The sequence below is a fragment of the Dryas octopetala genome, chromosome 8, assembly GCF_963921425.1.
Source record: "Dryas octopetala chromosome 8, drDryOcto1.1, whole genome shotgun sequence".
NCBI lineage: Eukaryota > Viridiplantae > Streptophyta > Magnoliopsida > Rosales > Rosaceae > Dryas > Dryas octopetala.
In genome coordinates, this window is record NC_141373.1 from 18,387,536 (window position 1) to 18,414,635 (window position 27,100).

The following is a 27,100-nucleotide window of genomic DNA, read 5'->3' on the forward strand; positions in this document are numbered from 1 at the left end:
GGTAATGGCCCACAAGCGGTAGGAGAAATGGTGGTGGCTAAAATTGGGGTGTTGGCGGTGGCAGTGGCAGTGGTGGTGTTGGAAATGGCGGTGATGGTGGTGGCGGCGGTGACGGTGATGGTGGTGGTGGCGGTCTTGGTGTTGGTGTTGGTGGTGGTGGCGGCAGTGGCAGCAGGGGTGGTGGCGGGGGTGGTGGTGTTAGTGGTGGTAACGTTGGCGGCAGTGATGGTAGTGTCAACATGGTCGACACGACTTATTTTTCTTTTGTAAAAATTGGAATTTTGAAAATGACACCAATTTAGGTGGAATTTAAAGTTGGAATTTACAGCCTTCAAATCCCAAGTTTTTTTCCACCTAGAATTTACAAAATTCTGTATTTATTGACCCAAACAAGGAAATTAGAGCATGTAATTTCTTAAATGCTGAGTTTTGTTTAAATTCCGAGTTTTTTTCCTCCATCCAAACACACCATTAAAGTTCTATAATTATTTTTTATGAGTTCTAAATATCTCATTTTCTTTATGTAGAAAATGATGAACTTGACCAAACGAGAATTTGTTGAACTGGACATCTCTGGAAAAAAACTATTTGTCCTGGGTCCTTGATGCTGAGATCCATCTTGAATCCATGAATCTTGGTAACACTATCCAAGAAGGCAATAAAGCGTCCCCGCAGGACCGTGTCAAATCCTTGATCTTTCTTCGCCATCATATTCATAAAGGGCTAAAGAGTGAGTATCTCACTGTCAAAGATCCGTTGACTCTCTGGGATAATCTAAAAGAGAGATATGATCACCAGAAAACTGTGATCCTCCCTAAGGCACGCCATGATTGGATGCATTTGCGTCTACAAGATTTCAAGACAGTTTCTAAGTACAATTCTGCACTTTTTCGAATCAGTTTTCAACTCAAATTATGTGGTGAGAAAATGACTGATGCAGAACTGTTGGAGAAAACTTTCACCACTTTCCATGCTTCAAATGTGGTCTTGCAGCAGCAATACCGTGAGCGTGGGTTCAAGAAGTACTCTGAAGTGATCTCTTGTCTTCTCCTTGCTGAGCAATAATGAGCTCCTGATGAGGAACCACCAATCTCGTCCAACTGGGGCGACAACATTCCCTGAAGTGAATGCTACTTCATCTCATAGCCGTGGTCGTGGCTATGGGCGTGGGCAAGGACAAGGAAGTGGTAATAGGCGCCGTAATGGTCAAGGTGGTCGCAATAATAACTTGGGTCTAAAAAATGCACAAGCATTACATACCCACCAGAAGTGGAACAAGCAAGACAAAGGGAAAGGTCAAATGGACAAAGCCCCTAAAGCTTCTGAGGGTGCCTGTCACAAGTGTGGTGGAACTGGACATTGGGCGCGTGCCTGTCGCACACCCAAGCACTTGGTAGACCTTTACCAAGCCTCTTTAAAGGGGAAGGTTGAAGTCAATTATGTTGACCAAGTTCATGACCCAATGGACACTTCGGACCCGGTGGACATAAGTCATCTTGATGTCTCTGATTTCTTCGCTGACACCGATGCAAAGTCTTTTGATGCTATGATTGGTGGTGAGGTTGTCCATCCCAATTAATTTGTCGTTTATTTAATAAGTTTATTGCTTTCCTTAGGATTAGTTTCAGATTTGCATCTGTTACTTTTACTTAGTTGTTTTTCAGGTTTTGCACCTGTAAGAATAATTTTTATTATTGAATAAAATGTTGTAGTTATTTCTTTAAAATTGAAAGTAATTTTTTTCATTTATTTTATTGGAAGACATTAAATATGGACTGCGGTGGTCAAAATCATGGCAAAGATATTTTTCTTGTAGACAGTGCGACTACGCACACTATACTTCGAGATAGGAAGTATTTTTCCAATATAGCATTAAGAAAAGCTAGGGTAACCACTATATCAGGTTCTGCAAACCTGATAGAAGGCTCCGAAAGAGCCCACATTACGTTACCAAATGGAACTAAACTGTTCATTAGCAATGCTCTATACTCAAGCAAATCCAGAAGAAATCTGCTTAGTTTTAAAGATATTCGTTGAATGGATATCACATTGAAACCACAACATTGAATGGATATCACATTCAAAAGAAGAGCTGAATAACAACAAAATCATAAAAAAGGACATTCAAAAGTTCAAAGCAAATGTAATTGAAAGGTTCATTAACCATGAACAAAGCTGGACTTCACAGCAACTTCAATCCTTCAAGAAAATCTAGAACAAGGACTGATCACACTCTGTGCTGTGCCGAAGAAATACTTTACCTACTGATTTTTTATGTTTTAAAATTCAAGTTTATGTATTTTTGTTTCAAACATATTGCAGAATTTTATTTCTATGTTGAACTCTTTTGTCTTTTTATTGAAATCCTTTAGTTTTTTATTGTACTACTTTCAATTTTTATATTGAATTTTAAAATGCTTAATAGGTTGACACTGACACACAATGGAACAATACTAGATTGCCACTGCCACACAATGGAACAATACGTGATTGCCACTGCCAGGCAGTAACAATACGTGATTGTCACTGTCAGGCAGTAACAATATGTGATTGCCACTATCAGGCAAATACATTAAATAAAAACAATACCAAATAACAAATACATGATTGCCACTGTCAAACAGTAATAAACAATAACAATAACAATAACAATACACTGAAAACAAGGAAAACACAACACAATACAGTAACAAAACACTATCAAAGTATAACAATATGTGATTGCCAGTACGAGGCAGTAACAATAACGTGATTTAAAAACAAGGGAATCATAACACATGCATGGACTTCACAAACCACCATATTAAAACAAGCACAACAATTTGAAATCATAAGAATAACATAAACCGAAATCAAGAGATGAAAAAATATCATTTCCAAAAACCAAAACAACATAGTAACAAAATGTTACTATGCAACAGTAACAAAAAATATCTATCCAAAATATCATTTACAAAATAATTGAAAATCCCTAAGCCAATTAAAAATGAAAACTATGGGCTTGTATTAATAAAGTCACATATTGCCAATGCATGGAGGTGGCAATCATAAAATTCCCTCAATTGTTTAAAACCTATAAACCAATAAACTGTCAGGCAGTACCATTATTACTAAAACCTAGAGCAACCATAAAACTAAATTGGCTCTCTACATGTCTTCCGGTTATGACCATCAGGTTTTTCGCAGCAGCTACACTTTCTGGCAGGAGCAGCTTCTTCACCTATAGACTTCGACCTGTTTGTCTTCGGCCTACCACAAGGTCTCTTAGTAATAGGAGGCTGAACTATCATAGCATCTTGACTAAAATCATATAATGACTGAGCAATATTTGGAACCGAAAAAATTGAAAACTCATAAGAACCCTTAAAAGACTCCATCTTGAAATAACTGTCAATGAAACTGTACATTGAAGCTCCATGTCTCTGAATGGCAACAAAAGCATGAGCACAAGAGAACCCTGAAACACGCCACTCATGGCATGAACAAAGCTTCTTTTCCAAATCTACACACACAGTCACCTTTCCTTCAACTTGGTAGACATGAGATGGAGATCGAATCACCTTCCAGTGCAAACCAACTTTGGATCCCTCTCTCAACTTCAGTTCCAAATTAGGACAAAGCTCAATAGACCACGATTCTGCCTCTATTTTTCGATTTTCCATATTCTCCATCACTTTGGTTTTAATGTCTTCAATCATATCTAAAATGGGGAGGGACCTCAGCTCCAAAATCCAAAAATTAAATGACTCGGACATATTGTTGCACATTTTCCCATACCTGTTACCTTTTTAAAAAGCATTAGACCATTTTTCATACGGTGCTTCTACCAAAAAGTCAATAGCAGGACGACCACCCTCTGCCTCTAGCTTCCTAGCAGTTAAGTTAAATGTCTCCTCAGTACGTGCATAAGCACAACACATGAACAAATATAAAACCCTCGCACGCATATAGTTATTGTGTGTTGTCGGATACCTATTTGCAATGTTACATTTCAAATGCTGAAAACAAAAACTGTGAGGCCAACTCGGAAAAACAGTAGCAATAGCGTTGATGAGACCAGCATTTCGATCAGTAATGAAAGTAACTATCTGCTTTTGAGGAACTAAAACATCAGCCAACCTTTAATTTCCATTAACCACGTCCAATTATCTTCAGTCTCTGAATCCACAATTCTAAAGGCAAGAGGATAGAAACTTGCAAAAACAAAGCATTATAAGAAAGTTACTAACTAACAGTAGCAATTAAATCAGACAGTTTTAACACTTCAAATCAAAATGAAAACAAACCAAATTCCAAAATACAATCACATTAAAAACAAATAAATTACCTTCATTTTCGTTCTTTCCAGTAGCAGCAAGCAATTGGCCCTTGAACTTATTTTTCAAAAAAGTACCATCAAGAAAAAGCATCGGCCTACATGCCATGAATCCCCTCTTGCAAGCACCAAAACAGATAAAGAGCTTCTGAAAACGTTGTGTCTCACCATCCACTTGCAATTTCGCATCGATCAGTACCATCATTACTCAATACCAAAGATTTCAGATACCAAACAAGCTGCTTGTACGACTCCTTGTCATCCCCGTAAACAACATCTTTTGCCAACTCTTTAGCATACCATGCAGTACAATATGACACATCTAAACCATAGCTATTTTTAATGTCTTTCACAATATCAATTAGCCTCTTCCCAGGATTAGACCTAATATCATCAACGACAATACTTTTCACAACACGAGAAACCAATCTTTCAGACTTTGTTTCCCGAATCACACCACGACATGTGTGAACATTATCCAAATGCCTAATGTAAAAAGAACCATTGACTCTACAAAGATACGCTTTTACATGCCAATGACAACCATCATAAAGCTTCTTAGAGCACTCAGCATACACACCAGTTTTTTCATTTTTAATATACACAAACTTAAAACTCATCTCAGTAGCATACTTGCACAACTTCTCCCTAAACTCGATAACACCACCTTCAAATCTTTGACCAACACCTTCAATATACCCTACCCAAGCCTTGGTCAATTAAACCTTCTCTTCCTCAGCCTTATAACACCCTAGATAATCATTTTCAACAATTGATGAATCACTAGAAGAAATCACACCACTATCAACAGAACACAAAGATTTGCTACTAGAACCACTGTCAGTAACAAAAATATCAACTATTTGACAATTGAATAATGACAAACACGTAAACAACATCTTTAAGTCCTGATCATCTGCCAATACACATCCAGATTGATCACTAAGAACATATTTCAACACAAATGAGCCAATCTTCAACATTCTAAACTTTAAGCAAATTGAATTGCACAAATCAGAAAAACTCCAACTAACAGACAGTGGAAAAACCACAATTTGAGAAGAGTAAATAACCCTCGCAACAAGATTTGAATCCATGAAACCTAAAAAAGCAAAAAAAAAAAAAAAGCAAAACTAAAAAGTTAATCACATGCAGTAACAATAACAATAACAATTCAAACAGTACCAATTCTAATAACAATAACAATGGAAAAATAACAATAACAATAACAATCACAATGAAAAAATAAAACAAAAGCCACACCCTAAAATCATAAATCAAAACAAAAAACAAACAGATTCTGAATGTAAAAATCTTCAATCGATGTAAAATTTCAAACATATAAAAATTGAAATCAAACAACAATACAAAAACCATACCAGATGAAGCACAAACCGAGAGACAAAGAGCCAAAAACAAATAGATTATGAACCTAAAATCTTCAATCAATCTAAAATTCCAAAAATACATAAATTGAAATCAAACAACAATACAAAAACCATACCAGATGAAGCACAAACCAAGAGAGAAAGAGAAAGAAAGAGAGAGAAAGAGAGAGATAAAGAGAGAGAGAGAGAGAGAGACAAAAACCATACCAGATCGAGTAGACAAAGCTTGATCGATCGAGTAGACCAAGCTCAGTTGATCGAGCAGAGACACAGAGCAACTATGATCGCAACACGACATTAAAATATAACAAATTATAACAATAAGGGTAAAAATGGCATTTAAAAAAAACAATGGACCGGAAAGAAATTAAGTGGGCCGGCAAAGAAGAAACTAGGCCAAAGTAGAAAACAACAAAACCACTAGGGTTGCAAAGGAAGCGCAAGCCCAAAACTGGGTGTTAAAATCATTAACTTTAAATTATATTTATGGGCTTTAAAATGGGCCAATTTCTATACACTACTCTTAGCCCAATTGTAAAATGTGTTTTACAAAAGGTTAAAAGCCCAACTTAAAAAAATGAAAGAATTATGAAGATAATACCAACGTCCATTCCCTTAATTGCACAAGACACATAGCTTTGATCAATGATGTTGATTTTGCTTAGAGGGATGAGTCACCTCTAGGCAATGATTAGAGCCAATTAACGTAACTAGAAGAGCCAATTAAAGCCAACTAATTGGTTATTCCAACCAAGAGAGGTTGGCTTATAAATAAGAGTTGTGGTCTGAAGAGCTCACCCTTAAGCAAGCAACCAAAAAAAACAGAGAGAGAGAGAGAACTAGAGAAAGGGATAGAGAAAGAGGAGGGAAGAAACTTGAGAATGAATCACAACTTTTAGCCTCTATTTAACTTCAGAGGGTAGAGAAGAAGACCCGAGCACATAGGAACGGACCAAGAGGGAACTCGTGCTTAAGAAATTAAGGTAGGGTCTCTATTCCCCCCAATGATTGGACTATATTACAATTAATATTTGTGCCATATTGTGTGATTTATTTTCTTATGATGATATTTCTTTATTAAATGTACCAAGTTCATTATATTTGTGGATAAACTTTTATTATTAATCTTGTTGTTATTGATATCGCGCGTGGGTGTGCACTATGAAAGGGGAAGGAAGAAACTTGAGAAGGAATCACAACTTTTAGCCTCTATTTAACTTCAGAGGGTAGAGAAGAAGACCCGAACATATAGGAACGGACCAAGAGGGAACCTGTGCTCAAAAAATTAAGGTAGGGTCTCTATTCCTTAATAATTGGACTATATTACAATTAATATTTGTGTCATATTGTGTGATTTATTTTCTTATGATGGTATTTCTTTATTATATGTACCAAGTTCATTATATTTGTAGATAAAATTTTATTATTAATCTTGTTATTATTGATACCACGCGTGGGTGTGCACTGTGAAAGGGGAGGGAAGAAACTTGAGAAGAAATCACAACTTTTAGCCTCTATTTAACTTCAGAGGATAGAGAAGAAGACCCGAGCACATAGGAATGGACCAAGAGGAAACCCGTGCTAAAGAAATTATGGTAGGGTCTTTATTCCCTAATGATTGGACAATATTACAATTAATATTTGTGTTATATTGTGTGATTTATTTTCTTATGATGATATTTCTTTATTAAATGTACTAAGTTCATTATATTTGTGGATAAAATTTTACTATTAATCTTGTTATTATTGATACCGCGCGTGGGTGTGCACTATGTGATACACTCAAATTGCGTAAGATTGGATTATCATTTATGTACAATTTAATTTCTCTACACATGCATTAATATTCATCTTTACATGCATAATCATAAGTGCATAAGAAAAGTGTGGTTGTGAACAGTGTTAAGAAAATGATTAATTGAGACACCAAGAAGATAGGGAGATGGACTTGGTGGTCTCGTAATTTATTAGAGACACCAAGGAGAAAAGTGAAAATAATAATATTCAAAATATTTGGGCTTAAGGAACGGAGGGGTGTTGGCTCATACATGGGACATTTGGGGCCACAGTGGTAGAAAGCACGGTATAGGACGTGTAGACCTGTTTGTCATGGATATATGTCAACGAGAATAGTTAAGAAGTGAGTACACACATTTTTATTGCATATAACTGTAATCATTATCCATTTTCTTTTCTTTTATTGAGACATTGATTAAATGTGATAACTAGCCATGAAGGATCATTATACCCTACTGAGCCTTAAAAGCTCACACCCTAATAGATTGTGCATGTGACGAGAATATGATCGATGATGTGAAATACTAAAGTGGAATTTAGAGAATTTTCTGGAGTGTTATGTTTTTTTTTTTATAAATAAATTATAATATATAAGAAGATGAACATCTAGTGTAGTACTCTTGGAACAATAATTTTCTAAATAAAGTTTATTTTCATATTCACTTTAATTAGTTTCTTTACTTATTCTATTTTATTTTATTTTCCTTTATTTTCACGTCTTAATTGTAGAAATAATTTTATTAATTTGCGATTAGGACGTAAATCACACTTCACTCCGAGATGTCAGGTTTTATTTAGAATTGGAGTGTAACAAGTTCCTTATTTTATTTCTTGAATTTTATTTTATGGGGATGAAACTCTCCATGATGGGTTTCTAACCTCCTTATCAAGGTTGAGGAGGAAACACCACCATAGTATAACCCATTAGTTTTTTTATTTAATTAACATTTTCCTTCTATATGCTTAACTTAGATTTAATAAATATCATTTGTCGTTAAAGTGGAAAAATGATTTTTTTTCACCCATTATGCCAAGTATATTAGGTAGTTAGAGCCTATTCTACAATATGTTTGGTTTTATACTTTTTTTATAAGCAACTCCTTTTGATTTCTTGTAGTTAGCTTAGATTTAGTTTTACATGGAATGCTTAAAAGTTGTACAGCCCTAAGCTTGACAATGATATACCTAAAGATGTAATTTTTGTGCTTAAAATATAAAAATATTTGGAGAGAGCATCAAGTTGGTTATTTGGTGCTCTCCTTTGGGAAATTTTTAGATAAATGCTTTAGATTGTCAAATAGTGGTGTGGAATCCAAGACCTTGGTTTCTACAATTGTCTAAATTCCTACACCTTTTTCTCTTGTATTTATTTTTGCACTTTAGTTTCTTGCATTTATTTTCATTTTTATTTTATTCTTCATCAAATAATCACCGACCAACTCTAAGCTAGGTTAGAAATAAATTAATTAAAATTCTAAATTAGTGTGTCTCTTTTGCAACATTCCTAGGGGTTCGAGCTCGTTAATTATATGACCCTTACTACAAGGCTCGTATACTGGCGAGTAAAACTATAAACAAATAAAATTTACAACAATATACTTGGTAAATATTTGCTCTACTACATTCAAACCTACTCAGGGTTCCATGAGGGGGGAAGTTATGAACGTATATGATGTTTACCCCCTACTGTACTTGTTTTGAGTGCAAACCTTCTTCTGGTTGACATCTTGACTAATTCAAGCAGTGTGGCACTTGATCTAGGTTGACATCTGGTAGGTCTACATTTTGCAGCTTCTATTGGCTTCAAGTCACCATGTCCTACATTTTATTTTGTCCATTATCCAGTATGTTACTATCTTGAAAATTGGTTATCTAGTTTTCTTTTGGGTTGGTACTTTTTAAACATCATCCTTAGTGAATGATGTTTTTCTTTTGCAAAATTAAAACCCCAAGGGGTTGTTATTTCAATTTAAATGAATTTATGTTTTCAATTATTTTTCCGCTATGACTAAAACTCTTATCTAATCTCTATCCTTCACTCAAAGGGCTTAACTCGTCTTAAGGCACCTTGGGAAATATTCTACTCGAGATACAAGTATTATAATTCTCAAGATCCTTTGGGCGGGTACCGCTGGTATGTACCCAAAGTTTTGGGACGTGACAATTTATCTCTGATCCAATCCGGCTTTAAAAACAAAATTCAGCTTTAACATTGATTAATTGGTTCTAGAAGTGAGTTACTAGACCTTGGTAATTCATTATAGGGCTAGATGGTCAATATGGCAGCTGTTGCCGTCCATACCTTCCAGGCCCTGTTTTGGGACGACAGATAGATGTCTTTCCAATTAGCTAGGTAGAACTCTCCACCTCAAAGTCCTAGAGAAAGAGAAACAAACAAAGAAATCAACTCACTACATAAGGTAACAAGTTAGTGTTGTGAATCACTTAATGAACAAACCAATTCAACAAGTATTCCATGTTATCCTTATTAATTATATGTAAAAGAACACAAAAGAATTACTAACCTTGTCCTGCCATATCTCACCAATAAGCCGAGCAACAAAACCTTCAAGAATGCTCTTCTCACAGCAGCTCCTTATGCACAATAACTAGATGAGGTAGTTTATTGATTTGTGGTGGTGAGCTGTGTGTGAAGGGACCCTTGTATTTATACAGGCATACACCCCAACACTCCTTGCCCATCAAGAAGTTCTGGCGTGTTCCTATTGCCATCAGAAATATTAGTCCATGTCTTCTTAGAATTCAGAATCCCTTTAACTATAGGATTGGTCTTTTGCACATGTATATCCTATAACAACAAGGCTAGTCCTTATTGAATTCCTCGATCAATTCTAAGACTTAGAGTCCTTAGAAGACTAGGAGACCAATATGGTTTGTCTGTTAATAAAACCAGCTAACAATCTCCCACTTGGTCGACTAGTCAACTAAATCTTAAGCATTGATCTCTTTATGGCCTATGGAATTCATCAAGATATATAACTCTTTTCAAAACTTCTGTCAAAAATGAAAACTCATATGGAACTATCAAGGCACTTTGAATTTCAGAATATTCAAGGACTTTATAGCTACTCATACAAGCATTCATTTCCACATGAAGTACCATCAAGACATGGACACCAAAATGATCATTGTATCTCTTTAATCATGCATTTTAAAATACTGATCATTTTGTGGTCCTCCTTAACGAGATCACTAAAATCTCCCATCTGCAGCAAGCAAATGAATGACTTTTTGGTGATTTCACATTTCAGCAATCAAACTGCTAGCAACTTTCGGCTGAATGTAAGTAATTTGATCACTTGTCAATTTTATCAAGAACAAAAATAATAAAACAGAATTCATGAATTAAACCTCAACTTTATTCCATCCAGCAGAACTATAAAACAAAATTTCAAATGAAAATAACCATAAATTAACACTCCCACAGACTCTTGTACAATTTAAACATCAAAACCAACAAGCAATCCCATGTTGGTTACATGGCTTTGGAAAACTGCATTGGGTAATCCTTTATTGAGAGGGTCTGCAATCATTGAATAAGTGTCTATATGCAGCAGCTACATTTCATTTCTCTTAACCTTTTCTCTAACCAACAAAAATTTGATTTCCAGATGTTTAGTTGCATGTGATCTCTTATTACTGTTGGCAAAAAATACAGCTCCACTATTATCACAAAAAAGTTTGATTGGCCTATGAATTGATTCCACAACTTGTAAGCTCAAAATAAAATTTCTAAGCCACATAGCATGGATATATTGTAGCCTCATAACAAGCCACATACTCAGCCTGCATTGTTGATGGAGCAATAATTGTCTGTTTGACACTCTTCCATGATACTGCTCCTCCACCAAACATAAACATATAACCTGAGGTTGATTTTAGTGAATCAACACATCCTGCGTGGTCTGCATCTGCATATCCTTCTAATTCTAATGAATCTGTTCTTCTATATACAAGCTTGAAATCTTTGGTTCTCTGCAAGTACCTCACAACCTTTTTCCCTGCAACCCAATGAGCATGCCCTGGATTGGATTGAAATCTACCTAAAACTCCTAATGAGAAGGCTATGTCAGGTCTGGTGCACACCTGAGCATACATAAGGCTTCCAACTAGTGAAGCATAGGGTTTTGTTCTCATTTCTGCCTGTTCTTGTTCAGTTTTAGGACTTTGATTCTTGCTCAGTTTGTCACCCTTAGAAATAGGAACCTGTCCACCATTTGAATCTGCCATGTCAAACCTTTTGAGAACTTTTTCTATATATCCTTTTTGAGACAAACCAAGCAGCCCTCTTTTTCTATCTCTAGTGATTTCGATACCCAAAACATAGGAGGCCTCTCCCATATTTGTCATTTCAAAACTTTTAGACAGAAATAATTTTGGATCATGCAACAATGTTAAATTGCTACTAGCAAGCAAAATGTCATTGACATATAGGATGAGAATGATGAAATGCCTCCCACTAACCTTCAAATAAATGCATTCATCCACTGGATTTTCAGAGAAACCATGTGACCTTACCACCTGATCAAATTTTAAGTACCATTTCCTTGAAGCTTGCTTTAGACCACAGATGGACTTGTTAAGTTTACAAACCAAACTTTCTCTCTCTTCTTGAATGAAACCATCAGGTTGCTTCATATAAATTTCTTCAAGAAGTTCACCATTCAAGAATGTAGTTTTAACGTCCATCTGATGTAGAAACAAATCAAAATGAGCTACCAAGGCCATGATTACTCTAAGACTGTCTTTTGTAGAAATAGGTGAGAAGGTCTCATTGTAATCCACTCCCTCTTGTTGAGTGTACCCCTTTGCCACTAACCTTGCTTTTAAACGATCTATGTTTCCTTGAGAGTCCCTTTTGGTTTTAAAAACCCACTTGCAGCCCACTGCATTGCACCCTGCAGGCAGCTCAACTAACTCCCACACTTGATTCTTTTCCATAGATTCCAACTCTGACTTCATGGCAGCAAGCCAATTCTCAGTATGTTCACTAAGCATGGCTTGTTTGAAGGTAGTAGGGACATCTGAATTGGTTAAGTCATGCTCAGACTCTTGTAAATAAACAACATAGTCACTTTGTAAAGCTGGTCTTCTAATTCTTTGAGATTTTCTAACAGCTACAGGTTCTAAGTTTTGTGGCTGATTCTGCAAATTTGGTGGCTGAACTAAGTTTTGGTCTTCAACCTCCAAAGGCTCTACAAAATTTTCTGTAGGAATCTCAATTTGAGTTTGACCTTGTAAAGGTGCAACTGCTCCTACTTGGTCATTTAAAATGGTGGCCTTGACTGTGGTTGAACTAGGAATAATGACAACATTCTGAGATTCAATCCTATGTTCTTCTATTTCATCAAAATCAAAAACTTCTCTTTCAATCAAAACATGATCATCTTCAAAAAAACACTGCTCTCCCAGTCTCACCAAAACGTGTAAAGTTATTTGGACAGTAGAACCTATAGCCCTTAGTGCCTTCTGGATAACCAACAAAATAACAGCTAGTTGTCTTAGGATCCAATTTCTTTGCTGCAGGATTATATAGTCTCGCCTCTGCTTTGCAGCCCCAAGTTCTCATATGATTAAGACTAGGCTTTCTTTTAAACCATAATTCAAAAGGAGTGCCAACTACACTCTTACTCGGAACTCTATTGAGTATATAATTGGCAGTCTTGATAGCCTATCCCCATAAGAAATCAGGGAGACCTGCGTTACACATCATACTTCTAGCCATATCTTTAAGAGTCCTATTTCTTCTTTCTGAAACACCATTTTGCTGTGGTGTTCCAGGATTGGTGTATTGAGCAATGATACCCTCTTGCTACAGGTATCTAGCAAAAGGGCCAGGATTTCTCCCACTTTCATCAAACCTCCCATAATATTCCCCTCCCCTGTCTGATCTTACAGTTTTTATCTTTGTGTCTAACTGGTTTTCAACTTCTGCTTTAAAGATTTTGAAAACCTCAATGGCATTAGACTTTTCTGTTATCAAATACAGATAGCCAAACCTAGTATAGTCATCTATGAAGGTTATAAAGTATTTATAACCATCGCGTGTAGGAGTAGGGAAAGGTCCACAAATATCTGTATGAATTAATTGTAGGATACAATTGCTTCTGTTTGCAGTTTTCTTTCTTGCATTTGTCAATTTTCCTTTCACACATTCAACACAAACTTCATTCATGTCATCAAAATTCAAGGTTGGTAACACTTGTTCTTTTGTCAAGTTTTGTAATCTTTCCTTTGAGATGTGACCTAATCTTTTATGCCAAAGCTTGGATGAATTTCTTTTATCCAAAGCAAGTTTTATAGCAGTAGCATTCAAAATTAAATTGGACTCACTTTTGCAATTGAATTTAAACATATCATTCTCAAAAATTCCACTGCCAACAAGCTCTTTATTCTTAAACATTGAAAAACCAAGAACATCAAAATCAATCCTAAAATTCGACTTGACTAATCTACTAACTGAAACCAAATTTCTCCTTATGGAGGGAACATAACAAACATCAACTAAATCCAAAAAGAAACCAATTTCTAACTTAATCCTAACTACTCCAATGTACTCCACTTGGACCTTCATTCCATTTCCAACGAACACTTTCACTTCATCCTTGTTTGGGTGCCTCTTGCTTATAAACCCCTGCAAAGAATTAGCCACATGAGTAGTTGCACCACTATCTAACCACCAAGTATCAGTTTGTATATCAACTAAGTTAGATTCAAAACATACTAAAACTTGACAAGTGTTACCTTTAGCCTTCTTGTTTTCTAACCAACGTTTGTACCTTCTGTAGTCCATCTTAAGGTGTCCAAATTTCTTACAAAAGAAGCACTTAATTCTAACAGGTTTGGTAACTTTAAAATTCTGGTTGTGCTTCTTAGCATGTGTAGAACTAGCAGCTTTTGCTTTTCCTTTGTCATCATCAGGCCTAAAGTCCTGAACCATATTAACCTGTTTTTCATTCCTATCTTTCCTTATATTTTGTTCCTCATGAACACAAATAGCAATCAGATCATCTAGCTCCCAGTTCTCCTTTTGTGCAGTATAGGTACTCTTGATTTGCTTATATTCTACAGGAAGTGAGTTGAGAGCAAAATGAACAAGCAAAGTGTCATCTATATTAACATTCAGATCACGCAGCTTTCCTCCTATGTCAATAAGATTGAGAATGTGCTCTCTGACACATCCATTACCATCATACTTTAAATCAGTGAGCTTGTTCATTAGAATACCAATCTCTCCTTTCTCAGATTCTTTGAATTTCTGTCCTACTGCAGCAAGAAAACCTTTCGTAGTATCAGAAACAGGGATTCCTCCTCTTACAGTCTCTGAGATGGATTTTCTCATAATAAGCAAGGCCATCCTATTAGCCTTTTCCCACTTGTCATAGAGAGATTTCTCTTTTGCAGTGGCATCTTCAGCAGGTTTCTAAGGTTCATCGATCCTTAAAGCTATGTCAAAATCAATAAGGCCAAGAGCCAATTCCAGATCTTGCTTCCATTTCTTGAAATTGGTACCAGTTAAGGTTTCAATTGAATTATAGTTCAATGAGGCATTCATGACTGAAAATTAAAATTAAACACAATCAAAAAAACTTTATCCCCATAGGCAAACGTTATCAACATGACCTTACTCACACCAATAGGCAGTAAGTCGATCATGCTTGAAGAACTAAAAGATGAAAATCCATATGAACTTAATTTTGTAAGTAAAGATTCCAACATCAATAGACAGAAGGATTCTTCTTACCAGTTCATATGGCTCACTTTCATACTTCACCACTGCTAACTACATCAAGCATGAAGACCTTACACCAATAGGCAGTAAGTTTTTCATGCCTGGGTCAATTAACAGTGCAATCTGACCAATTGCTTTGAGTTCAAAATTCTCGAGCCAGCCAAACTGCTATAGCCCGTTTGGTTAAACTCAAGAATCAAGAAAACTTTAATCAAAACTTGTGTATAAGAATATTAATAATCATGTTATTGAACAAGCAGATAGAAAATTAAAAACAACTACTTATTGCAGAAGATAATCATACATTAGTCATGTAATTCAATAACTTCCAGATTTTTAAACATATAATCATGCTATGATACCACTTGTTATCCTTATTGATTATATGTAAAAGAACACAAAAGAATTACTAACCTTGTCCTGCCATATCTCACCAGTAAGACGAGCAACAAAACCTTCAAGAATGCTTTTCTCACAGCAGCTCCTTATGCACAATAACTAGATGGGGTAGTTTATTGATTTGTGGTGGTGAGCTGTGTGTGAAGGGACCCTTGTATTTATACAGGCATACACCCCAACACTCCTTGCCCATCAAGAAGTTCTGGCGTGTTCCTATTGCCATCAAAAATATTAGTCCATGTCATCTTAGAATTCAGAATCCCTTTAACTATAGGATTGGTCTTTTGCACATGTATATCCTATAACCACAAGGCTAGTCCTTATTGAATTCCTCGATCAATTCTAAGACTTAGATTCCTTAGAAGACTAGGAGACCAATATGGTTTGTCTGTTAATAAAACCAGCTAACATTCCCTACTGCCAAAGCAAGTTCAAAACTCTAGAAAAGGTTTCTAAGGTTTTTCTTATGTAGGTTAAACTCAAAGACTGCTAAAAGATTTGTTTTCCCTTGAAAAATCTTAACTATGCAAACTGCCAATTCAATAGGTAATTTTGTACAACACTTGGAGTTTGATTTGTTTAAAAAGTTTTGTAAAGAATTTGTCCAATGAATTTCACCAACACAAAATAGACATAAAAGTCACAAGTACTGAAAATACCAAGGTGCAAATCCATTTACAAGTTCACGAAAACATGGAGACAAGTTCATGCTATCTGACTTCCAGGAATGTGGTTAGTCAGAGCAATGCACCTTCTCCAAATTTAATAAACATTATTATAAGGTCAATGACTTTAAGATTTTACAAGGAATTACTAGACATGTAAGAGAACATTTTAAAAAATTTCAAGTAGTTTCAATTCAATACAGTTCTTCTATCTCTATATTTCCCGATCACATTTGTGAGGCGTGGAGTATTTAATCAAAACTTCTAATGTGGTCATATGATCAGAATTTACTAGATATGAGTTTTTATGAGATATAATTAGAAGACACAATTCTCAATTATCATCTCGCATAATTTCTTCGGTCAAAGTCTTTATGACTCATATTAGATCAATTACATAAGACACCATACTTCCTCTATGGTAAGGTGATTGATTCCTTGTTGACTACTCATATGTTCTCGTACCTTACTTAGTTATACGCAGAACAAAGTATAGCGGCCAAAAGCACATATAATCATGGTGTCTAAAGTCTAAGAACTAATTCGAATGTGCTACAACCCTAAGTGATCTTAGCTGAAAATTAAGTACTCTATACAAGATTCTCATTTAATTAGATCAGTTTAGTGAACCAATGTGTCAATAGGCACTTATACACTTGCCCTGGTGTCCCTCACACAGAGTTTGAGAATGACTATCTCCTCAATCGAGCAAGCTTAAGAGCGCGCTATTGTTTCTTGGAATCATTATTTTCCAGTAAATGATCCTTTGATCAAGAACAAGTTTAAGAACTACAAACATAGATGTATAGGTCTCGCGGTTAACCCACTTTAGTTTACTATACTTCATACTAGATAGTTCTAGGGATTCAACTATAATGGGTCTAGTGATGAATAACTGCTCGAAATGTTTAACCTTCAATCCAATTCTCGATTTGCCTTAGGGCACATTTTCTACACTAGGAACATTGAGGAATTCTAAATTTCGGATAACATGAGTCTCAAAGACTAACACATTATCTCATCATGTTATTCTCTTAGATTCCAATTAATGACTCATTATTAATTAATAAAAAAATCATAAATGATTGATCAAAAGAATAATGTGAATGTCGATTGATTGAATAGTAAATCCTATTTAAATCAATAAAATATTTAAATATTATATAATAGTCGTTGTCGCTCTTTCTTTTTTCCCATAAAGGTTAATGGGTTTTGAAATTTTATCACACTTTAGCCCAATACACTTGCTAATGTCATGTATTTTAGTGCGTTGGGAAATACCAATTTGTCCATTTCTATTTTTTTCATTACTTATAGGCGTGAAATTATGACGTTGCCCTTAATTTGGTTAAGGGGTTAGAAATGAAGTTTATTGTTTAGAATTAGGGTTCTTGAACTTATGCATGGCTAGGGTTTACGTTTCAGGTTTTAGGCTCTGCGTAGCAATCAAATACAAAACTAATACAAATCTAAATATGCATTGTAGTGTATGTTTTATTGATTTATTGTAATTTTTCTTTTTTTTCATTTTGGTTAATGGTGACTAAAATAGAATTATGGAAAAGTGCATTAAGGAATCTGTAATTTTGAAAAGTTTTATTGATTTATTTATAAATGACCCTTGATTAAATATCTCTTAGGGCCCGTTTGGTTCAAGTTTTGAAGGTCTGAGAATAAGAAATTAATTTCATTCCTATGTTTGGCAAGTTCAGGGAACAGAAATCATTTCCTGACCTAAGGGAATTTGATGCCCTTATTGGGGGGAAAATGAAACCTTTGTTAGAGGTTGATTTTTGTTTCCCCCCCTCTTGGAAAAGTATTTATTATTAATTTTGTTGACCAAACTAACCCTGATATTTTGTAATCCTTCAATTAAATTAATTAAAAAATATATTGCTTTTGTTTAATAAATAAGGGTATAATTGAAAAACTATACCAATTTTATTTCCTATTCCTGCACAACCAAACATGAAAATGGAAATGAAAATTGAATTATTGGTTTACTTTCCCAACATTACCAAATGAGGGAATGAGAATCTTACATTCCTTTTTTCCTGAAAAATGTATAGGAATTGATTTTTCAGGAAATCAATTCTATGTACTAAACGGGCCCTTAGAGTCATACACCAACTACATTGGTTTTAGGGCATATTTGATATATGTTTAAGTATGCTTTAGAGGTTTTATTGGTTTAATATTTAAAGTTAGTGTTTTTTTATTAAGGATATATAATGTGTCTACAATGTTGTTAGTTATAGCTGCAATTAACAACATTGCAACCTGAATTAACTGCAATTGTTGTTACAATTGAGATAACCATGATCTACTGAGCAATCAACAGTTCCTGCTGAGTGCTTAATATTGCTTTTTGTCATTTTGGGTAATAAAATTAGTGGTATGTCACTTATAGTTAACGGACCCAAAAAAAAAAAATTATGCTTCATGCACAAACAATGCGTAATGCGTACGTAAGAGAAGGAGTTGAGTTAGTTAAAGTACCAACATGATAAGAGCACCTAGGTTGTTAGGGGTTATAATTTACACGTGCATACATCTTAGAACTTTATAGAAATGATAATCTTTATGGAGAAGAAATCTTAGCAAAGAAACTCTCATAACCTTAGAAGAATTCTAGCATATAATCATTGATTTATTGAAATTTAATTTGTTACATTTTAGCAAATGGAAGGTTATTCGAACCCAAATTTATTATGGAAGGAAAGTTGGTGCCCTTTTTGAGAATTCATATTTGCAATGTCTCCTATGAAATGTACATACAATGAGATGTATTCTTTTTAAGCAAACATTTGTGCTTGTTGTTTTAGTTTAAAGCTCAACACATGTAGAGTTGATTGAACAATTTGGCAGTCGTCCAAAGTACATCTCAAGTGTAAAGTAAATTTTCAAACATCTTCATGAATAAGAATAACTATGGTACAAACTATAAGAAAAAACTAAATTTCTCTTACAACAACATTTAATGCAATATTTAACCATGTTCGTACTTCAATTAATGTAACTCTTCCTACATACGCATAGCGTGTGTGCGAAGTATGAATAAAAAAATAATGTCAAACTATAATTTAGAATAGTCTAATGCAACATTTAACTATGTTCGTACTTCAATTAATGCAACTCTTCCTACATATGCATTGCGTGTGTGCGAAGTATGAATAAAAAAATAATGTCAAACTATAATTTAGAAGAGTCTACTCGTAGTAAGAAGTTCTCATAAATTTAGAAGAATTTTTAACCTCGGTAAGCATACAATCATTGATTTAGTGAGATTTGTTATCTTTTAGCAAATGGAAGGTTATTGATACTTGAATATTTTCTTATGGGAAGAAAAGTTGATGCCCATTTTGACCATTAATGATGGCAATGCGGCAATGCCTCTTATGAAACTAAATAGTGTGAAACTAAATAAAACTGTGCTGAACAGAGTCAACTCAACTCGTTCGAGTCGTACTCAGCGAGAGCAAAAGCAAAAACCCAAGTGCCTTTTTATCACTTTACCAACCTCCAGCTCCATTTTTCAACGCACTCTCTCCTCCCCCACCTCAGCTATCTCTCTCTTTTTCTCTCGCTCGTCCCCGTTGCTTTCAGAAACCTAAAACTCTCCCACTCTGAGTCTCTGATTATCAATAAACATTAAACACCTGACCATCAGCAGCATCAGCAGCAGCAGCAGCACTGAGTTCACTCACCACCAAAACCAAACAAAAAAAAAAAAAAAAAAATGGATTCCAACAACAACAACAACTTCACCAGCGCAAAGCCATCTCCAACCTCCTCAACAGACATCGAGCAGATGCCGGAGACCCCGCAGCGTGGGTCCCACCACCGCCGGGCCCACTCCGATACCTCCTTCCGCTTCCCCAACTTCGACGACCTCCTCCTCTTCGACCCGTCCGACCTCGACCTCTCCACCCTCCCCTCCCCACCCTCTCTGCCACGTGGCACCATCCCCATGGCTCTGGACTCCGACGATTCCTCCGGCCCAAACCCCTCCTCCAGGCCCAACCACAGCAAGCCGGCTTCCTCCGGGTCCACGGCGGCCCATTTCCGGAGCCTGTCGGTGGACTCCGACTTCTTCGATGGGCTGAGCATCGGCGAGGAGGCTGGGAAGGAAGTAGTTGGGGGGAAGAGGCCAGGTGGCCACCACAGGCATAGTATGTCGATGGATGGCTCCTTTACGCCGTCGTTTGAGGGTGACTCTTCCATGGCGATGCTGGACGGCATGAAGCAGTCTATTGCTCCTGATAGACTTGCTGAGCTTTCTCTGATTGACCCTAAGAGAGCTAAAAGGTTGCCCCTTTTTCTTTTTATTTTTTTTATTTCTCGGTCTCTGCTTGACCCATCTTCAAATGGATCATCGTTTTTTTTTTTTTTTAAAAAAAAACTTTTTTGGGGGCTTTTTTACTTCTTTTTCGAGAATTTCAGATCAACTGTTTGCAATTAAATAATCTTGTAATTAATGCAATTAAATTGGGGCAAAATTTTACTCTAGGTTGCCCTTTTTATTCTTCAAAATCTCTGTCAATAATTGAATCTGATTTCAAAATCTCTGTCAATAATTGAATCTGATTTGATATTTGTTGGTCCCTCTTTGGAATCTTTTAGTTCAAGTTTGTGTTTGGGAAGAAAGAAAAACTGATTAATTGGACATATTGGGTTGTTTTTGTACATGTTATTTATTTGGTTGAATGAGAAAGTGATTTTTTTTTTTTTTTTTGTTTAATTCTGAGGTGTATAGGATTTTAGCTAACAGACAATCTGCGGCGCGGTCCAAGGAGAGGAAGGTAAGATATACCAATGAGCTGGAGAGGAAGGTGCAGACGCTTCAGACAGAGGCAACCACCCTCTCTGCCCAGGTCACCATGTTACAGGTATTAATAACTAATACCTTGACTTTTGTAGAGTCATATAACAAAAAGTATGAAATGGGCAAGACTTTTAGCCTTTAGGTACAACTTGCTAATCCAATGGAACCCACAGTGGATTTATTGTGCAAATTCATTATCAAGATGGCATTTTCTGCTTTGCAGTGATCATCAAGAAGTTATTTTCATTTTTTGTTTATGTCGGTGGTTTGGTTCTCAAGCATGGTTGATAAGTCTTCATTGAGACTTTATTTTCCTTCTGTTTTCTACTACTTGTTAAACTGTTGATGCTTACAGATGAAATGTGGATATATGGAAAATAATTTAAGAGAACTCTATCAATTTCCTTAATAAATACTTTTTTATTAAAGGGTTACGATAAAAAATTAGTTAGTTACATCAAAGTTCCCCCTCAGACCAAAAAAAATAAAAAATCAAAGTCCCTCTTAATAATTCTTAGTCTAAAGTTCAACATTCTTTTAAGGATTAGGTTCCTCGGTCAGTTGAGTTAATGAAGCTAATTCCCTTGATGCTACTGGTTCTTGCGGCAGGATTTTAATTCCATTATTCTTTTAGAAGGTGCTTAATTTAAAGAATAGTTTACATTGATTATGATTCTTATTTTTGGAATGATTTCAAATTTCTGTTAACAATACAATAAGAAGACATACACATTAATAATATGTGTAAAAATTTAATGATATAACTCCATCACACCATATGAGCTTGTACTGTATGAATACATATAGATTAATGTCCCTACATATTGACACATAAGTTATTTAATGCATGACATATGATTATTGTAATACATTAATATAAGAATGAAAAATATCAGTAGACATATTTTATGGAAATGTCGGTGAAAATATTAATAATGATGGAAACGTGGGTAAAATTTACAGAACAATAAAATTAATATAAGAACATCGAAATTTTGCATGAAACTTTAAGAAATGCTAAACTAATTAATAATGCATCAATAAACATGTAAACTGCATAAAGTAGTATATCCATGATAAATATATGGCACATGGTATGAAAAAGGTTCAGGTCACTGCCACCAGCATATAATGTTCTCAGTGATATATCGCCAAGTGGTCAGTGATATTGTTCCACCCCATATCGCTATTGGTTGCTTCACAAAACAGAAACTTTGATGGAAATATCAGTATGTCGATGGAAAATTTAACTGTTAATTTTATATGCATAGATTATCCACAAGAAAAAGCAGATGTACAGAGTTTGGGTGATACAATCACTTAGGTTAATATTTCAACTGTAGTGTATGGTATTAGTGATATTTTTGATTTGGGTTTTTTGGTGTGTGCGTGCGTGTGTGTGTGGTTTGAGTTGCTACTGTTGAAATAGTTAACATGAAGCTCAATCATTTGTCTTTTCAAAAAAACATGGGGCCGCTCCTACCAATAGCTGCTAAGGACCACTTCCAAAAAACACTAAAAAGATCAAATAGTTTTCTAAGATTGACATAACAATTCATATTTGTAATAAAATATCAAAATTAGTATTAGCTCGGGCATGCACTCGCTGAGAATCACCATGACATCAACAATCTTTTATATTTTAGTGTCAAACAAAATTGACTACATATTTAGAAATAAGGATGCAAATAGGGAAACAATATCAAGGGGAAAACACAGTTTTGTAACTTACAATCAATACTGTAAGTAAAATTGATACTGACTTTTCTGTTTAATCACATTTAAACATCTGTATTGTTTTAGTTATTGGGAATCCAGATCTTTTTGGTGCAGTAATCGAGTTTGGGATAGGGCAAGGGCATTGGCCACTTAGCTAGAATGTGGAATAATGAGCAGGTTTATGCATAGTTGATGTTGTTTATTTATTAGTAGTTAATGATGTTAAGTTATAACTTGACAGTGAAAAAGTCAAACTCTTCTAAACTGAGATCTTCTGACCAAAACTTTTAGTTGTGTATAACATTTTAATTATATATATATATATATGTATGTGGTACCCTTTCAAGATGGTTAGATGAAATAAGAAATACTAGATGGATCACACACACACGCGCTGCATGTGTAATTTGAGGACAGTTATAGTAAAAAGAGAAAAAGTATGTGAAGAGAAAGTGAGTAGGTTGGATTATATATTATTTTCTCTTTTCTGGCAGACATCTGCATTTTTCTTTGCTTGATTGAACTCTAGAGGTTGATATTTGTATCACAAACAGATTTGACAAGTTGGGATCTTTCATTGAATCTGCTTAATACTCACAAGTGAATGATTTAGTATTCTTAGGTGTTCCTTAAAATATCTGATATGTTTTAAAAGTCTGGACATATCCAAACCTAACACGTGCTTGGTGCAAATAAAGTCCCTATATTTTATATTTCCTTAATCAAACTAGGCTAAGCATTGTCACTGTAGATCCTTAAGACACATGGAATGGCATGCATTTGTCTGAAGCTGCCTAAATTCTAGAAAATTTATTTATCATTGCTTAATTTTCAATGTGTAGAAAGGTACCTAGGTGTTTGGTGTATCTTGCATTTTTCGTTGTCTATACTATATACTATATTATATACATGTGCTGTATTGTTTATACTAGAGCAACTATTCTTACAAATAATTACATCACTATTCCAAACAGCTTGGATGTGTCACTTGACTGCATGTTTCATGTCTCTGCCCTTAAATTCTTGGTTGGTTCTTAGGTTCTGAATGGTTACAGTAATAGCGCCATATTGTATTTGTATTTCAGCCCTTGCTGTCATTTTGAGAGTAAGAGTAGCTGATTTGATTTTCTTCACAAGCATGAGTAGTTTGCATCCTCTAACCTTATAACTGGAGTTTATATATCACATACTAGTATTCCAATTCGTCTGATGTGAGCCTGTAGGTCACCTGATTGAAACCTCATGTTGTGTATTGTTGGCCTATTATGTTGGTTGGAGTCACCCCCAAAAACTTAATAAGAAAAACAATAAAAGGAAAGGCTACAACTAATACAAAGTATTCTCATGTTTATTAACTCATATGTGATGCAGAGAGACACTGCTCTAATAACTTCTGAGAATAAGGAGCTCAAACTTCGGCTACAGGCAATGGAGCAACAAGCACAACTTAGAGATGGTATGCATGTTATTTAGCATGTTTGTGCTATTTGTGGGGTCATGGGGAAGCCTCATGGAAATGGAGTTGTCAAGCTACATCAACTTTTCTTTTAAATTGTTTGTGTTGTTATATTCTTATTTGTCTATTTTATACCTACAGCCCTGAATGAAAAACTAAAGGAGGAAGTGCAGCGGCTTAAGATAGAAACCTGCCAGATCCCCCCTGTCAATGGAAACCCTTTCTACAGAGGGTTCCCCCCTCAATATGCCTCCCCCCATCATCAGCTTGGTAGTGGCCAGACCCAGCAGCAGCAGCAGCATCAGCAGCAGCTTCACATGATGCACAACCAGGCTGTCAATGGGCAGCCTCACCCGGGCTTCTTGGACTTCAACCAGAGGGCTTAGAAAACTCTATTAAACACAGGAAGTAGTTAATCGCAAATAGCTTCTGGTACATACTACATACAGATGTATATGTATGTGGGCAGGTACAGGTTGTGAAGATTGTTACTGAGATCAATACCCACAGGACCCACTACCCACAGCACCCTGTTTTAGTTAAAACTACATTTTATTATTATGTTCTTACTTTTAGGGTAGAATATCAATTAGAGCATGTTGCAGCGCAAATGGACTCTTTGCTGCCTTTGTATTTATTGAACAAGCAACCTCTAGGGCTTCAACGGTTATATTGATATCATAAATTTTTCATGGAAGATTGCTTTACATCTGCTGTTGGAATCAGAAAAGGCAGTCATTTCCTGCCATCACTATAATCTCATTGTCAGTTAAGTCTTGTGAGAAATTATTGCATACAATTGTTCTATACAACCTCAGAAAAGAGTAGCATACAATAGTTGTGTTTAATTAAGTCCCTTGTGTGAGCATTTCTGCAAATGCACAATGTATCTAGATTTTGGACTTATCATAATGATTGAAATCATTGAACATTCAAGTGAAGTTGGTGCTCAAATATATTGTCCTTCAAATTAAGTCCAAGTCCTTAATGTGAGCATTTCTGCAAACTGTAATCTATAGGTCACAACTCCATTATTTGTTTCTGTCAATTTTGGGTTTGGGCTTTTTCTTTCAGTTTTTATTTTTTGTCACTTGAGTCCACACTTCCACTCCACCGTTCAAGGTTGTCAATGCAAGATGTTCCCTTCCAAATGGTGAGGCTGATGTCACTGTGTCCCCTATAATTGCATATGAGTGGAGCATTAGGATAATTAATTGTCGTTGTTGACTAAAAACAATTAATTGTGTTGCTTTCATATTTTATTAAGTCCATTATGAATCATCGAGAAGGAGATATATCACATGCAAGTTAAAGTGAGCATGACATGTGCCACCCTTATACAGGTAGGATTGAGAATCATGTTCAACGACCAATTCTCTATTTTCTATTAAAAAAAGCGAGACTTACTATTATGCAAGTTAGAGTCCGGTCTATTTTATGAAGTTTTCTTAGACTAAGACTGATATTAATTTAGGATTTTTAATTAAATCTTTTTATTTTTCTTTTTTGACGGCTTTATGTTAGGTTTTTTGCCTCTACAAAGTCCACTCTACACCTTAGGAGAGGAAATACTCTTCAAATGGAGGGAAATACCCTTCAAATCGGAGAAGAACTTTATTATGAATTAAAAAAATTTTCTTATAAATTAAAAGGAATTTATTATGAATTGAAATGATTTTTTTATAAATTATTATGAATTAAAAATATTTTTTTATAAATTTTAAAATACCCTCGTTCTTCATCTAAAAACTGTTTTTCTAAAGGACCTAAACCTAATTATTTCTTTATAAAATTTCAATTATATATTATTTGATATATTATATAATAATGAATTGGTTTAAAATTAATTTTTTGAGGGTTGAAATTTCTAGGGCTGGGTCAGTATCGGTTACCGAACCGCCAGACCCATACCAATGACCGACCCGCAAGCCACGGTTTGGCCAGAAATGGAACCGCTGTCGCTACCTCCACCTTCGGTTACCGACAGTTGCGGTTGCGGTTCTTGTCAGTTGTGATTGTGGTTCTTGTCCGTCGAGCTGGCTTTGAGGAAGAGTGCAGCTGGACCAGTTGGTCACGGCAGCGCGCATGAGGACTAGAGGAGCAGGCAGAAGAGAGAGGGCGGTGCATGGTGGCCGGTGGCTAGGTCCTAGCGTGTGAGCTCGGTGGCTGCCATGCAGCGGGTGGGTCGTAGTTGTTTGTTCGTCCGTCGAGGTTGCAAGTTGCGGTGGTATGTGTATGTAAGTTTGTCGAGCTCGCAGAAATCGAAGAAGAAGAAGAGCTCGCAGCAGTTGAAGAAGAAGAAACTGCTGCCACCAGAAACCAGAAGAAGAGGAAGCGGTTTTGGTAGGTCGGTTTACCGACCGTACTGGGTTATCCAAACCGCGATTGCCACCGCGAAGCTTCGGTTCAGTCGCCAATCGCTAAGTCGGTATCGGTTTACATCAGTATCGGTTCCCGTCAGCATTGGTTATGGCGGTTTCGGGCTGCGGGTAGGTTTGGGCGATACACCGACCCAGCCCTAGAAATTTCAGGCTCACAATCCGTCAATTGAGCTAGTTATTTACTTATTTGACTCAAGTTCGACCAATTAGGAAGTCCAATTTTTATTTTTATTATTATTATTATTATTTTATATTGGATTGTTTATTTGAAGTGGGCTTCTAAAAAAACTCCATAAATTTCCTTTTTTTCACTCGACTGAAATTTTTTTCCAAAATATTCTAAATTACTTTCAGTCACAGAGTCATTTTACTTAAGAGACTTAACCTAAGGGACAACTTATT

General features: G+C 35.6%; 2 protein-coding genes and 1 pseudogene across 2 annotated transcripts; 2 read left to right on the forward strand and 1 right to left on the reverse strand.

Moving 5' to 3' along the window:
* Nucleotides 1-530: 530 nt before the first annotated feature.
* On the forward strand, nucleotides 531-1,579 carry LOC147277749 (uncharacterized; annotated as a pseudogene).
* Nucleotides 1,580-3,134: 1,555 nt separating this feature from the next.
* LOC147277750 (uncharacterized) lies at nucleotides 3,135-4,935 on the reverse strand. The gene is made up of 4 exons (XM_086255709.1): nucleotides 4,531-4,935; nucleotides 4,328-4,463; nucleotides 3,973-4,102; nucleotides 3,135-3,777 (listed from the first exon to the last, which is right to left on the reverse strand). The coding sequence occupies exons 1-4, from the start codon at nucleotides 4,933-4,935 to the stop codon at nucleotides 3,135-3,137; spliced, it is 1,314 nt and encodes a 437-aa protein (XP_086111835.1).
* A 14,911-nt stretch (nucleotides 4,936-19,846) lies between these two features.
* On the forward strand, nucleotides 19,847-25,009 carry VIP1 (VIRE2-interacting protein 1). The gene is made up of 4 exons (XM_086252943.1): nucleotides 19,847-20,625; nucleotides 21,074-21,206; nucleotides 24,233-24,317; nucleotides 24,459-25,009. The coding sequence occupies exons 1-4, from the start codon at nucleotides 20,057-20,059 to the stop codon at nucleotides 24,701-24,703; spliced, it is 1,032 nt and encodes a 343-aa protein (XP_086109069.1). The 5' UTR covers nucleotides 19,847-20,056; the 3' UTR covers nucleotides 24,704-25,009.
* The last annotated feature ends 2,091 nt before the right edge of the window (nucleotides 25,010-27,100 follow it).

Excerpts from the sequence above, each read along its gene's own strand:
- VIP1 (XM_086252943.1), top strand. The coding sequence starts at position 20,057 with ATGGATTCCAACAACAACAACAACTTCACCAGCGCAAAGCCATCTCCA. Across the intron at positions 21,207-24,232 it reads CCCAGGTCACCATGTTACAG|AGAGACACTGCTCTAATAAC; the intron begins GTATTAATAACT and ends TATGTGATGCAG. Across the intron at positions 24,318-24,458 it reads ACAAGCACAACTTAGAGATG|CCCTGAATGAAAAACTAAAG; the intron begins GTATGCATGTTA and ends TTATACCTACAG.
- LOC147277750 (XM_086255709.1), bottom strand. The coding sequence starts at position 4,935 with ATGAGTTTTAAGTTTGTGTATATTAAAAATGAAAAAACTGGTGTGTAT. Across the intron at positions 4,464-4,530 it reads TTTGGTATCTGAAATCTTTG|AAGCTCTTTATCTGTTTTGG; the intron begins GTATTGAGTAAT and ends CAACGTTTTCAG. Across the intron at positions 4,103-4,327 it reads TGGAAAGAACGAAAATGAAG|TTCCTCAAAAGCAGATAGTT; the intron begins GTAATTTATTTG and ends CTGATGTTTTAG.